Source organism: Talpa occidentalis, unplaced genomic scaffold (assembly GCF_014898055.3).
Source record: "Talpa occidentalis isolate TD23 unplaced genomic scaffold, MPIMG_talOcc4v2.1 talOcc4.15, whole genome shotgun sequence".
NCBI lineage: Eukaryota > Metazoa > Chordata > Mammalia > Eulipotyphla > Talpidae > Talpa > Talpa occidentalis.
Window position 1 is genome coordinate 43,492,570 of NW_023601543.1, and position 14,210 is coordinate 43,506,779.

Below are 14,210 nucleotides of genomic sequence, written 5' to 3' on the forward strand. Positions count from 1 at the left end.
GAGTATGTTTCATGTACACTTGAGATGAATATGTATTCTACTGTTGGGAGAATATATATCTAGAAGGTCTATCTTGTCTAAGTTTTCATTTAAGGCTGTTGTTTCCTTGTTTTGTTTTGTTTTTTTAAAGATTTATTTGTTTATTTATTTATACAAGCACTGGGTACAGTCAGAAGTGCGGGAGGGTGAGAGAATTCACCAGAGCCAGAGCAGGGAACAGAACAGGCAGAAGGACAGAAGCACTGCTGAGGGGAGCAGTGGGCGGCAGGAGAGGTCTGCACGCCATATGGGACCCTCCTTCAGTGGCTGGGGAGCAGCCGGGGATCGAACTGGCGCCGCAGAGGCTGCGGGCAGCTTCGCAACGCAGTGCTCAACCGCTGCGCCACCGGGGAGGCCCTGTTGTTTCCTTGTTGATATTCTGTCTGGATCATCTGTCCATTGATGTAAGTAGAGTATTAAAGTCTCCTGCTACTATTGTGTTGCTCTCAATTTGTCCTCTTACATCTGTTCATATTTACTTTGTATATTTTGGTCCTATGTTGGGTGCTTATATATTAATAAGTATCATCTTCTTGATGTATTAGTCTGTTTATGTAGTGTCCATTTTTGTCTCATTACCTTTTTTGACTTGAAGTCTGTGTTATCTGGTAGAAGTATAGCTGTTCAAGTTCTTTTTAATTTCTCATTGTATTGGAGTAGCATTTTCCACTCCTTCACTTTTAATCTGTGTTTGTGTTTATGCTTCAGTGAGTCACTTTTAGATTCACTTATTTCTCAGAACCCACTATGTAGTTTGTTTTTTGTTTGTTTTTTTATTGTGCTTTAAAGAAAAGTTCTTTTTAAAATTTTTATTTATTGTTTTTAATTTCCTTACACTGTTGTAGTCCCCATAGTTCTCCCACCAACATAATCACCTATGAGCCATCACCATACTTCCTTGTGTTATTCCCTCCCCTGTTTTGACCACCCCCTCCTTTGCGGTATGCCTCAGATCTATGGTCAGCTTGCTAGTTTTGTCTTTTTCTTGACCTTTTGTTTGGTTTCTCTATATTCCACTTATAAGTGAGATCATCTGATATTTATCTTTTTCCTTCTGACTTATTTTGCTTAGCATAATTTATCTCTTCCATCTCCATCCATGTTGCCCCAAATGGCATGAGTTTATCTTTTTTTTTTAAATGTCTGAGTAATATTCCATTGTATAAGTAAACCACAACTTTTCTATTCATTCTTATATTTGGGGGGCATTTGGTTTTTTCCATATCTTGTCTATTGTAAATAGTTCTGCAGCAAACATAGGAGTGCAGGTTTCCTTTTTAATTAGTGTTTTAGTGTCTTTGGGTAGATTCCTAGGAGTGTAATTGCTGAGTCACATGGTAGATCCATTTTTAGTGTTCTAAGAACTTCTACACAGCTTTCCATACTGGTTGGACTAGTTTACATTCCCACCAGCCTTGTAAGAGGGTTCTTTTATCTCCACAACCTCTCTAGCATTAGTTGTTTCGTTTTTTCAATGTGAGCCATTGTCATGGGAGTAAAATGGTATCTCATTGTGGTTTTGATTTGCATTTCCCTTTTAATTAGTTATGTCTTTTTTGTCTGCCTGTTAGCCATTTGCATTTCTTCTTTGGAGAAGTGTCTTTTCAGTTACTTTGCCCATTTTTTGATTGGGTTGTTTGTTTTGTTTTTGTTAAGTGTGTAAGCTCTTTGTAGGTCTTTGATGTCAGTCCCTTATCTGTCATATGGTGTGCAAATATTTTCTCTTATTCAGTAAGATAGCTCTTTGTTTTGATTATTCTTTCTTTTGCTGTACAGAAGCTTTTTAGTTTGAGATAGGCCTTGATGTTTACCTTCTTTTTGGTTTCTCTTGCTTCTGGAGAAGAATCTTTAAAGATTTATGTCATGAAGTGTTTTACTTATGTTTTCTTCTATATATTTTATGGGGTGCAGGTCTTATATTCAAGTCTTTTATCCATTTTGAACTGATTTTTGTATATGTTGCGAGTTAGTAGTCTAGTTTTATTCTTTTGCATGTGGCAGTCTAGTTTTCCCAAAACCATTTATTTAAGAGACTTTCCTTTTTCCAGTGTATATTCTTTGTCTCTTTATCATAGATTAGTTGACGATATATATGGTGGGTTTTGTTTTTTTAGTCCAGCAAGGTGTTTTGTGCTTTTTCTTTTTTTTTTTTTTTTTAAGATTTATTTATGCAAGAACCAGGGTACAGGCCAGATGTGTGGGAGGGTGAGAAGATGCACCAGAGACAGAGTGGGGAACATAATAGGCAGATGGACCGAAATACACTGCTGAGGGGAGCAGCAGGCGAGAAAGGAGTGGTCTGCTTTGCCATGTGTGACCCTCGCCAGCTGGCCGGGAGCGAACCAGCGCTGCAGAGGCTGCGGACAACTTCACAGTGCTGCGCTCAATCTCCTGCACCACCAGGGGAGGCCCACTTTGTGTTTTTTCATTGATGGGTTCAGTCCATTTTCATTTAGGGTCATTATTGTTATATTAGGACTTGCTGCTTGCCATTTTATCTTTTTGTTTCTGGTTGTTCTTTATCTCTGTTCTTTCTTTTTCTTTATATTTCTATCTCCATTTTATTTTGATGGATTTCTCTGCTTTTTCACTGTTTCTCCTTTTTGTGTGCTTGGTGTCTGCTCCAAATTTTTATTTTGTGGTTACCATAAGGCTTGTGTAGAATGTCTCATATCTCAAATAATCCTTTTTTTCTGCTAATATCTCCGTAACTTCATTTCTCTATAAAGGCTCTGTCCTTTCTGTTCTCTTTAATATATTTGTCACAAATTATTTTATACTGCTAGATTATTAGCAAATTAGAGTATATGTAATTATTTTTAGTGTTTCTTTCCATTTATCCTTTATTCTGAAAATAGTGTTCAATACCCTGTTTTGAGGCAGAGTTTCAGCTTTTTGCTTCCTTCTATATTTTTATTGCCTTGTTTAAGTTTTGTGAACTCTCTTTTTTTCAATTCAGATAGAAAAAGTCTTGTTAACATTTCTTATACAGAAGGCCCAGTGATGGTGAAATCCAGCTTTTGTTTGGGAAATTTTTTTTCTCCCTCCCCCTTAAATCTGAAATATTGCTTTTTAGGATAGAGTGTTGGCTGGCAATTTTCATCTTTGAGTAGTTTGAATATGTCATTACACTTTTTTTCTGGCCAGTAACATTTTTGCTGCATTTGATGATAGCCTGATGGGAGTATTTGTATGTATTACATGCACTTTTCCTCTAGCCTTTAGTATCCTTTATTATCAACTTTTGACAGTTGTATTATTATGTATCTAGATATAGATTCCTTTGCATTTAGAGAGTTAGGTGTTTTGTTAGCTTCATGGACTTGTATATTCATTTCCTTCCCCACGTTTGTGAAGTTCTCAGCTATTTTTCATTTGAATAGGTTCTCTGCTCCCTTTTCTCTACATCACCTCGGATACCCATTATCCTTATATTGCCTTTACAAATAGAATTGGCTAGCTCTCAGTGTTTCTTCATTTTATTACATCCTGTTTCTCTACTTCTACACCTGAATCATTTCTAGGTTTCTGTTTTTAGCTCTCTAATCCATTTCTCCATTTGATGTATTCTATTTCTACTGCTTTCTATTGCAACATTCATCTCATTTATTGAATTGTTCACATACTGAATGAGTCTCTGTTAGTGGCTTATTTATAAGTGCAATCTCTATGGTAAATAAACCTCTGCTAGTTATTTTCATTCCTGCTGTGTCTAACTTACTTTTTTTTTTGGTATTTCTCTAAGTTTCTTTATGGTCGCTCTTTTGAATGGTCTGATTTTAGATCCAAGTGTTCTGTGTCTTTAAGTTTGGTTCTGGAGAACTGGCATTCTCTTTTTTTGATGCCATAGCTTGAGGTTTCATATTAGTTAAAGTTATAGTCATCTCTGCACATCTGGAGTGTCCACTACCTTTTCGGTTTTTTAAATTAATTTATTTTTAACTTTCCTTGCTTTAATTATAATTAAGCAGCTTAGTAATTAGATACTTTTGTTACCAGTAGGTGGTGCTGTGGCTTTAGATTTTTGGTTACTACTGATGTCCTTAGGACTACTGCTATATATGTCACCACCTGTGACTCGGGATGGTGCATATAGCCACTGCTCTGTGGTTCTAGTGTTGCATAGATGTAGAATGATTTATCTGCTGCCATGGGCAGTGGACAGTGAGCCTGAGTCACCTGTGTTTCCCCTCTGCTTCTTTTCTTCCTTGGGGTCTTGGAACTGAGACTCAGTGCTTGATACTCTCTGGGGTGCTGATTCCAATAATAGAATGGGAAGGAAGGGAAGCTGCAGTTCCTTGCTTTCTCTGGTACTCTTGTTGCCACATCCCTGGTTAATGTACTTTATCTTTCCATCTCCCTGATATTTACTTGGGCCAATGTCATGGGCTCTGCACTGTCTCTGCCCTGCCTGCCTTCTCTGGACCCTTGAATGTACATGGTGACTTGGCTGTCTGCTTCTCCTAGCTCTGTCACTTACATGAGCCCCAGTTTACCCACTTTTAGATGTACAGATGCATGGATCTCTCCGGTGTCCTGTTGTAATGAAGAGAGGAACCCTCCCTGATCTGCAATTGATCAGTTAATTAGATTAACTGATTATGTTAATTAGATTAACATCTCTGTGTTGCTTTCTTTGCAAGCCTAAATTTTAAACCTAATTTTTACTATCTCTTTAATTTATATAGCATCAAATGATTTAGTCTTTATATTTTCCTAATTGGAGAAGTAATCTTAAGGTGCTTTAAAAATTGGGCCTCCCCGGTGGCGCAGCGGTTGAGCGCTGGGTTGTGAAGCTGCCCGCGGCCTCTGCGGCGCCGGTTCGATCCTTGGCTGCTCCCCGGCCACGTGGTTCATCCCTGGCTGCTCCCCGGCCACCGGAGGAGGGTCCCACATGGTGCGCAGACCTCTCCTGCTGCCCGCTGCTCCCCTCAGCAGTGTACTTTGGTCCTTCTGCCTGCTCTGCTCCCCGCTCTGGCTCTGGTGAATTCTCTCACCCTCCCTCGCTTCTGACTGTACCCAGTGCATGTATAAACAAAACAAACAGACAAACAAATAAATAAATAAAAAACATGCCTCTATAAAAAAAAAAGAAAATTATAATAGGTGAGCTGCTGGCTTTTAAGGCTAGTGGGGACGTTTATAGATATCTGTTTTTGTAAGCTAATCTAAAAAGCATTGAAACGTACTCTGTCCATGTTCAACACATGGTGATGTGTGCTATAGGACATACAAGGATAAGAGATACTATCCCTAATCGTAAATATTTACCATGTAATAGGACAGAGGAAATATGTGTTTACTATAGCACAAGATAGACTGTGATATTAAAAAAAAATGCATTGTTTCTGAATGTGAGATATATGGGAGCCAGAATAATAGGCAAAGAATCAATTACATAAAGCGATCTATATTATATTGTAAAGCAAAAAAGGTATACACCTGGATATCAAATAGGTTATAATTAATTAACTGTATTATACTTTGCTTGCCAATGACAGAATAACAGATTTATAGTTTTTTTTTTTTTTTTTTTTTTTTTTTTTTTTTTTATAGAGGCATGCTTTATTTATTTGTTTGCTGGTTTCTTTGTTTGTTTTGTTTATACATGCACTGGGTACAGTCAGAAGCGCGGGAGGGCGAGAGAATTCACCAGAGCCAGAGCGGGGAGCAGAGCAGGCAGAAGGACGGAAGTACACTGCTGAGGGGAGCAGCGGGCGGCAGGAGAGGTCTGCGCGCCATGTGGGACCCTCCTCCGGTGGCCGGGGAGCAGCCGGGGATCGAACCGGCGCCGCAGAGGCCGCGCGCAGCTTCGCAACCCAGCGCTCAACCGCTGCGCCACCGGGGAGGCCCAACAGATTTATAGTTTTATAGTGGCAAATGACAATAAGAAAGCTGGTATAAGTCCAATAAAAGTGTAATACAAATTAAATCTTTTAAATGTTAATTTTTTTAAATTTTTAAAAAAGATTTATTTATTTATTTATACATACAAGCACTGGGTACAGTCAGAAGTGCGGGAGGGTGAGAGAATTCACCAGAGCCAGAGTGGGGAGCAGAGCAGGCAGAAAGACCGAAGCACACTGCTGAGGGGAGCAGCGGGCGGCAGGAGAGGTCTGAGCGCCATGTGGGGCCCTCCTCTGGTGGCCGGGGAGCAGCCGGGGATCCAAACGGCGCTGCGGAGGCTGCGGGCAGCTTCTCAACCCACCGCTCAACCGCTGTTCCACCGGGGAGGTCCTAAATGTTAATTTTAAAAGCTATTTAAGAATAGGTAACTGCTGATGAATATTTATTGTATCTCAATATTCTTTGCATAAATTTATCTGTAAACTAGCTTTGAAGGTGTTTTGCCTTTACTGTGTTATGCTGAAAGCTATGCTTCTGAATGTGTTTTGGGGACTTTCATTAAATTAGACTAAGTCAGATTTTTACAAAATGTGAAATTCTGTAAGACCTAATAATGGATTACTTGGTATTATTTTCAACTAGGCTCTCCAGGCATGGCCGCAGATTGAAAAGAGGACATGCTGGCATGGTCATGCTGGAGGAGGACTCCACACAGACCCAAAAGAAGGGGTAAGAGCTAATAACAAGTAACTAGAAATTCTTGTGAATGATGGTACTTGCATGGAAGATAAATATATTCAGATTATATTCCAGAATATTTTAATTGACCCACGTAAATGCAGGTGTTCTAATGCAAAACCATATGAATTGAGCATGATTATATAGATGAGACTTTCTCAGGCTTATGGCAATATTTAAGAACTTTTCCTTCTGGGGTGATGGGAAAGTTCTAGAGGTGAGCTGCTGGTGATGATTGCACAACACTGTGAATATATTTGATACCACTGAGTTGTACATTTTAAAATTATTAAAACTATAAGTTTTATATTGTGAGTGTTTTAGCACAGTAAGAAAATATTTCTTTTACTTCTGGGGTAGTATGAGATAGGTAGCGAGATTGTTGCTTACCCAGAATGGCAATGTCTTTTACTTGAAAGTAGCATGCCACAGAATCAGAGGAAACTTGGGTTGTTATCAACTCACCACAAAGCTTTAGAAAATAAATTTCACAATCTCTTAAAAAAATATGTGTTGAATAACTGCTTTGTGTGTAACTATGTTAAGTATTATAAATGCAATAATTAACAAAACAGTCTCTTCTATCCAAAAACTTATCAGTTTAAACATCAGAACATCCAATCCACCATGTAGAAATTTTATCACTGTGGCAAATTGTATAATTTTGCCTTAAAACCAACTGAAATTTGTACTGTAGTTTTTATGCATTTATACTTGAATGTTCATAACAACTGTTAGTCAGCATTAATAGTATTGTTCAGGAAATGTTTAAATCATGTTTAACCAGTGTAGCCATAGTAAAGGGTTATAAAAGAAGTGGTAGTTTCAATTGGTAGCTTTCAATTTGAAAGCTCCTATCTTTAAAATAAATTATCACATGATCATATCAGTAGATGTTGAGAAAGCATTTATAAGATTCAACATTTACTTATGATGAAAACCCTTGAAAAACGGGGATAAAGGGAACCTATCTGACAAACCCACAGCAGGTATCATTCTCAGTGGTAAAAAACTGAAAAACTTTCCACTAAGATCTGGTATAAGACTTCCACTGAGATCTGGTGCAAGACAAGCGTGTCCATTCTTACCAGTACTATTCAGGATAGTATTGGGAGTCCTAGTTAGAGGAATTAAGCAAGAGAAAGCTATCAAAAGAACCCAAACTGGGAAAGAAGTAAAACTATCATTATTTGCAGATGACATGATATTATACGGAAACCCTAACTCCACAGAAAGAACACAAAAACACTAATTTGAAAGGAAACCTGCACTCCTGTGTTCACTGCAACACTTTTGACAATAGCCAAGATATGGAAACAACCTAAGTGTCTAAAAACAAATGAGTGGATCAAGAAGGTGTGGTATATATATACATGGTGGAATGCTACTCAACAATCAAAAGAGATGAACTCATGCCATTTGCAGCAACATGGATGAAGCTGGAAGGTATTAGATAAGTGAAACAAGCCAGAATGAGAAAGATAAATACTGGATGCTGTCACTTATAATGTGGAATATAGATAAACCAAACAAAAGGTTAGATAAAAACAAACTTTAAAATCCACCCTTGAAAGCTGACCATGGATCTGAGGCATCCGGAGTTGAAGTGGAAAGGAAGGGATGAGGAGGGGGTAACAGCACAGTGGACTATGGTGGGGGACAATGGGTGCTTTGGTGGTGGGACTGCTATGGTGACTACATCTGAGGGAGGAAATCCTATACTGTCAAAACACTAGCAAGGATGTAAAACAATAGTACTTCAGCAAAAAAAAAATAGATTAAGGAATTATTTGTTTATAATAGAATCTTTAGATTTTGAAAGGATGTAAACTTTTTTTTATGTGCCTCTTTTGAAGAGACATCTCTTAGTAAAATTTAATTGATCCTGTGTTCGTAAAAGGACACAAATAATGCAGAACTTAACATAAAGATTACTTTTCAGACTTTGTTTGACATGCTCTTTTTTATGTTAGAAACATATCCTTATTGATTGGAAGCTGCCAGAATTTAGTAGTATTAAAAGGGACATTAGCACTTTCTGGAGCAATCAGAGAGCTTTGGTGTAAATCCTGATATAATTGGAATAAGTGAAATAGCAATTTGGAGTGTTGGGGTTTGGGGAAATAAAGGAATGAGTCTCTAGGCTTGTTGAAATGAGTGCCCACACCGACCAATGGGCAGGAATACCTGGAAGACATAAACAAGCACCTTTCTAGCTCTCATTTCATATATTATTAAGCAGCTATATGATCTTGATTTCATTTCTCCTATTGATTTTTCTTTGGGATAGAGAATTCTTTGGCTAATGCAAGTATCAGTCATCTCAGTATTTATATTTATATTATAAATTATTAAATTGGCTGTTGGATACAAATTCATCTCATTTGTAGCATAAACCATTTTTTCTTTGATGACTTAATAAATCAAGTATTAGGTGTATCTCTAGGATATTAATAAGAATTTTCCTTGTGTGTTTACAAACAGATAAATTAATTCATTAGTTGAATAAATATTTGTTTTGCTTCTTTTATTAGTTAAATTTCTTCTTCCTTTTTTCTTTTGGTACAGCTTGTTTTCTTGAACTTTCATCTCTGACAATTCTGATGTTTCTAAACCTTTTCTTTCAAACTCATTTCTAGAAAAAAAAAACACAATGAGCCAATTTGAATTCCTTCTTTTGTTACCCTTTGTTAGCTTTTGTTACCCTTGTTACCTTCTTTCTGAATCAAACTGCTTTTCTTTAATTATGGCTAATTAATTCCAGCATATAGTTGAGACCTTCCTAAAAATGTTTATTCTTTATACTAACACAGTACTAGTTTTTACATTGTAATGAGGCATAAAATGTCAGTTTTATGTTTTAAATTTGAGGTTATTTAGCTAGAGCAAAAAGACCACATTATATATATTGTTAGCACAGAATAAAGTAGATTCACGCAACTTTTATAAGCTTATAAATGATATTTCCATAGTGTTTACTTTTACAGAGCTTTTGTTGTAATGATGTAGTTATCACAGTTGTCTTTTTAAAATGACTTCTAAATTCTATTTACTGTGAAAATGATAAACAGAGAAGTTAAAGTAGTTCATATTTTCTGTTTTTGTGCAAATGAGACTTAAAACCATTATATCAAAAGGAATTTTGACCCTTAAGAATGAAGGAACTTTCTTTTCTTAAATCATTGGGGTTTTTTTCCCCTACACTATAATTACTCTTCATACACTGGTATAAAATAACCCGATATATTGTCATTTTCCTTGATGATTTCCTACATTTCCCATACTTTAAGAATTCATCTTTAAAAGAATTGGTATACTTGGGCCTCCCCGGTGGCTAATGCAGCGCCTGTTTGATCCCCGGCTGCTCCCCGGCCACCGGAGGAGGATCCCGCATGGCGCGCAGACCTCTCCTGCGGCCCGCTGCTCCCCTCAGCAGTGTACTTCGGTCCTTCTGCCTGCTCTTCTCCCTGCTCTGGCTCTGGTGAATTCTCTCACCCTCCCGCGCTTCTGACTGTACCCAGTGCTTGTATAAATAAATAAATAAATCTTTAAAAAAAAAAAAAAAGAAGTTTGTCTTAGAAAAAGTGTATCTTCATTCTTTCAAGAAAAAAAAAAAGAATTGGTATACTATTTGTGATTAGTTTGAATTGAAAAGATTAGTTGATATGAAAGATGTCATATTTAGCCTCAAGCTTGTGACTGGTCTCCTTTTACTTTAAATAATTCTTTTGTCTTTCACTGTTACCATTGGGTGTCCAACATGAACTAACTGTGGTGATTTTAAAATATGGTATATTATCTTTCAGAATCTGTATTGAGGCCTCAAATTTTATTTAATTCTAGTACAGCAGGAAGTAGCTGGTTTAAAATGGTTTAACAATGTGACTCAGTCTCTGAAGTGCCTCATTTGACCTCTACTTTTAGGAAAATATATTAGTTTTCAAATGTTAGAGTTTATCTGAACTATACCTGAAGTCATGTGTTTTACAGCTTAGTGGACTCATAATGCATGATTACACAACTTCTGGATGCATTTTAAATGAAGTGGTAACATTTATGTATTATTAAGCCAACTAAAATAATTTTCTTGCTCTTAGCCATAGCTTCTTTGTGTCCTTATTGAATAAATTTTGGGGTGTATTATAGAAAGTTTTGACAGAGAGTGTGTTTCTAAAGATATGCAGAAACAGGGCCTTTTGGCCATTATTCCATCGCAAAAAATAAGACAAAACATGTGAAATGGGAATGAATTTGAAAATTTCATACTGCATTATTCCCTTTAAAAAAAAAAAAACCTTACCAGTTATGAGAGCATGTATATTTGTGTGTAAAATATTTCGAAACTTCATGTTTTTGCCATCTATTGATATTTAATAAAAGCAGCTCAGGAAGGTAGGCCTATGCCTTGGTACAATGTGAACAGTTTTATTTCTGTCATTAAACTGACTAAAAGAGATTTGAAAAATAGTTTGCTAGTCTTGGTGGGAGGGGTAGTATTTATAATATGAAACTACCCAGTATTATATAATGTGTTGTCCTGTTTCTTATGTTGACAATTTCCTCCATTCCTGCTGTGCAGATGTACTGGAAATTATGTAACTCTTCTCCCTCAAAATGAATTTAAATTTTTTCTTACTATATGTCAGCTACTGAAAATACAAGCAAATAAGAAGGCTGTAAAAAAGTCATCAATGGGCCTCCCTAGTGGTGCAGGCGGTTGAGCGCAGCGCTGTGAAGCTGTCCGCAGCCTCTGCAGTGCCCGTTTGACCCCCGGTGGCCATGGAGATACCCACATAGCAGGGCAGACCTCTCCTGTCTCGCCCACTGCTCCCCTCAGCAGTGTATTTTGGTCTGTCTGCCTGTTCGGTTCCCCACTCTGTCTTGGGTGAATCCTCTCACCCTCCCGCACATCTGGCCTGTATCCTGGTTCTTGTATAAGAATAAATAAATGTTTAATTAAAAAATTATTCTTTAAAAAAAAGTCATCAATGATTCCAACTATTCATAGTTACTGATGTTAACACTTTTGGGGTATTGCTTTCCAGATCCATTTGGTGCATGCATAAACTCATATGCATATCTCATTTTTTTTTCCCGTGGAAAATAAATTTTTTGTACTCTGCTTTCATTTAACATGTTTTTCTCTGTTTGTGATTGTATTTATTTCTGGATGACTATATTCTGTTACAGGCATTCATTTAGGCTATTTCCATTTTTTTTCTATTAAAGCAGCATAAGAATAAATATCCTTATAGCTAATTTTTTTATTCCATATTCAGTAATTAATTAGTTGGTAATTTGGTAATTTGCTGTTTGTCAATCACGATATTTAGTTTTAGATTACAACAATGAGTACAGAATACAGATACTATTCACGTGGAATTTAAATTCTAGCAGGAGAGCAGCTGTTAATCAAATAATCACAATACTGTATATTGATGTAGTTTATAGCTTAAGTGGATACTCTGAAAGAAAGGGATACTGTTTTGCGAGAGAATACTGCCAAGGTTCCTTACTGGATTAGGGACAACCTTATTGAGGAAGTGCTGCTTGAACTTCCATGGAATTTAATTAGAAGACATTACGGGGCAGGCTGGTATTGCATAGAGAGAGAGATTATGCCGAACTGAGTGCATGGTTGTGCAAAGACTCTGTGGCAGGAGGAATTACAACATGTTTGAGGAACTGAAAGAAAGCCTGTACAGTATGATAATGGAAAGCAGTGTTGTAAGACATGGCTAAAGAGGGAGTTTGTGGCCAGCCAAGCAGAGCCTCATAAACCTTGGGACTTTGGTCTTTATCTTAAGATTAATAACATCCCACTGAAAGGTTTTAAGCTGGGGTAGTAGCTGATCGCGGGCTGTACTAATTGGACAGGTATCAGAATGGATGCAGGGAAATTAGTTAAGAGGTTGTTGTAGTGGTTTAGGTCAGAAATGATAGCTTGTATTAGATTGCTGGTAGAAATGCAAGAAGTAGGTAGAGTCAAGAGATTTTTAGGATGTAAAATGATTATTCTTAGAGAATATTCCAAGAATTTTTTTTTGTAAGCATAAAGCCCCAGAAGTAGAATTCTTGACACAAAGGGCAGAATTGTTTTAAAAACTTATGGTAGATACCAAATTGCTTTCCAGAAAGATTGTCTCAGTATAGTTTCCTATTAACAGTGTATTAAAGTACCGTTTTCCATACACCTTTACTAACTGAGCATTTGCTTTTTTGATTTTGTTATTCTTTTAAATACCTTTTCCACAAGTTGAATACTTCAAATTTTAAATTGTTTATTATTTCACCAATTGTAATGAAAGAGTAGTTTTGTAATATATATATATATATATATATATATATATATGTGTGTTGATCTTATTTTGACTTTCTGAAAGTATCGGTTTGTTTCTTCATAATTTGTGCCTAAAAGCTGAAATTAAAGCAAAAGTTTTAATAGAAATGTTGCCTTGGGAACATGGGGAAAATATAAAATGGACTTAGATCAGATTAAGCATAACTGGAAAATTGTGTTTTTGTTGAAATTTTTAATAATGCAACCTCTATTCTGTATAGTAAATGTCAAGACTGCTTCTAAATGCTGTCAGTATAATTGCTCTATCTTGAACTTGAGCTTAAGGGCTCTATAAACTATTTTAAATAAATACATGGTTAAAGAACCTAAAATATATATAAAGATTTTGACCCACAAAGATCAAAATGTTTCTTAAATTTTATGTAATGTTTTTAGCTTAATGTATAATAAATACATGTATAATGAGTGCATTTCCTCTTTCCCCCACTGAATAACTTTTTGGAAATGTGAGGATGGCTGTAGCTGAAAGTAAAAAACATGAGAAATAAGTGAAAGCAATTGAAGTAGTTTCTATTTCCCCAAAATAGTTGAGTTTGAAAATTATTGATGTTAGATTTAGAATTAAAGTTATATATGTAATATTTTCATATTTTGTCAAATATTTATATAATTCTACGTTATTGAAATGTAGTTATAATTGAAATGACATGTTTCTCACTGCTTTGTTTTCTCTCTTTCAACAGTTAAAAGATGTTGACACTAAAAAAATCATAAAAGCAATGCTTTCTTATGTGTGGCCCAGAGACAGGCCAGATCTACGAGCTAGAGTTGCCATTTCCCTGGGATTTTTGGGTAGTGCAAAGGTAAGAATAGGACAATTATGCATTGTTGTTTTGTTATAACTAAGAAATATTACGAGGATTTTTAAGTACTTTTGGGGGTTCATTGACAACTTTTATGACACTTTATGTAATACCTTTCAAGAATTTTTAAATCGAAGACATTGGTTTATAAGATTATATAGGTTTCAGGTGTTATAGCATTATCATTAGACATCTGTATGTGCTACAACATAATAACTCTTGTGAAGTTAGCAGAAATTATATGATAATGCCTGATTTATCTGTGGATCAGGTTTCTCACAGCCTCAATTGATAGAATTCACTCCTGAAACCAGTGTATATGCAGTATCATTGGTTGTAACAAAACGTAAGTATAAGTTCCACGCTCCACAGAACTTTATTGCCCCATATTTATTATATATTCTGCTAAGCTTGGCTCCAAT

General features: G+C 36.2%; 1 protein-coding gene across 3 annotated transcripts in view; it reads left to right on the forward strand.

The window, feature by feature from the left end:
• Positions 1-14,210, forward strand: part of ABCB7 (ATP binding cassette subfamily B member 7) — a 121,474-nt gene that overhangs the window by 72,556 nt on the left and 34,708 nt on the right. For all 3 annotated transcript variants that reach the window (XM_037512241.2, XM_037512237.2, XM_037512238.2), the window contains 2 exons: positions 6,529-6,615; positions 13,669-13,788. In XM_037512241.2, the coding sequence (XP_037368138.1) occupies positions 6,529-6,615; positions 13,669-13,788 (207 nt within the window). The remainder of the gene's footprint in view (positions 1-6,528; positions 6,616-13,668; positions 13,789-14,210) is intronic.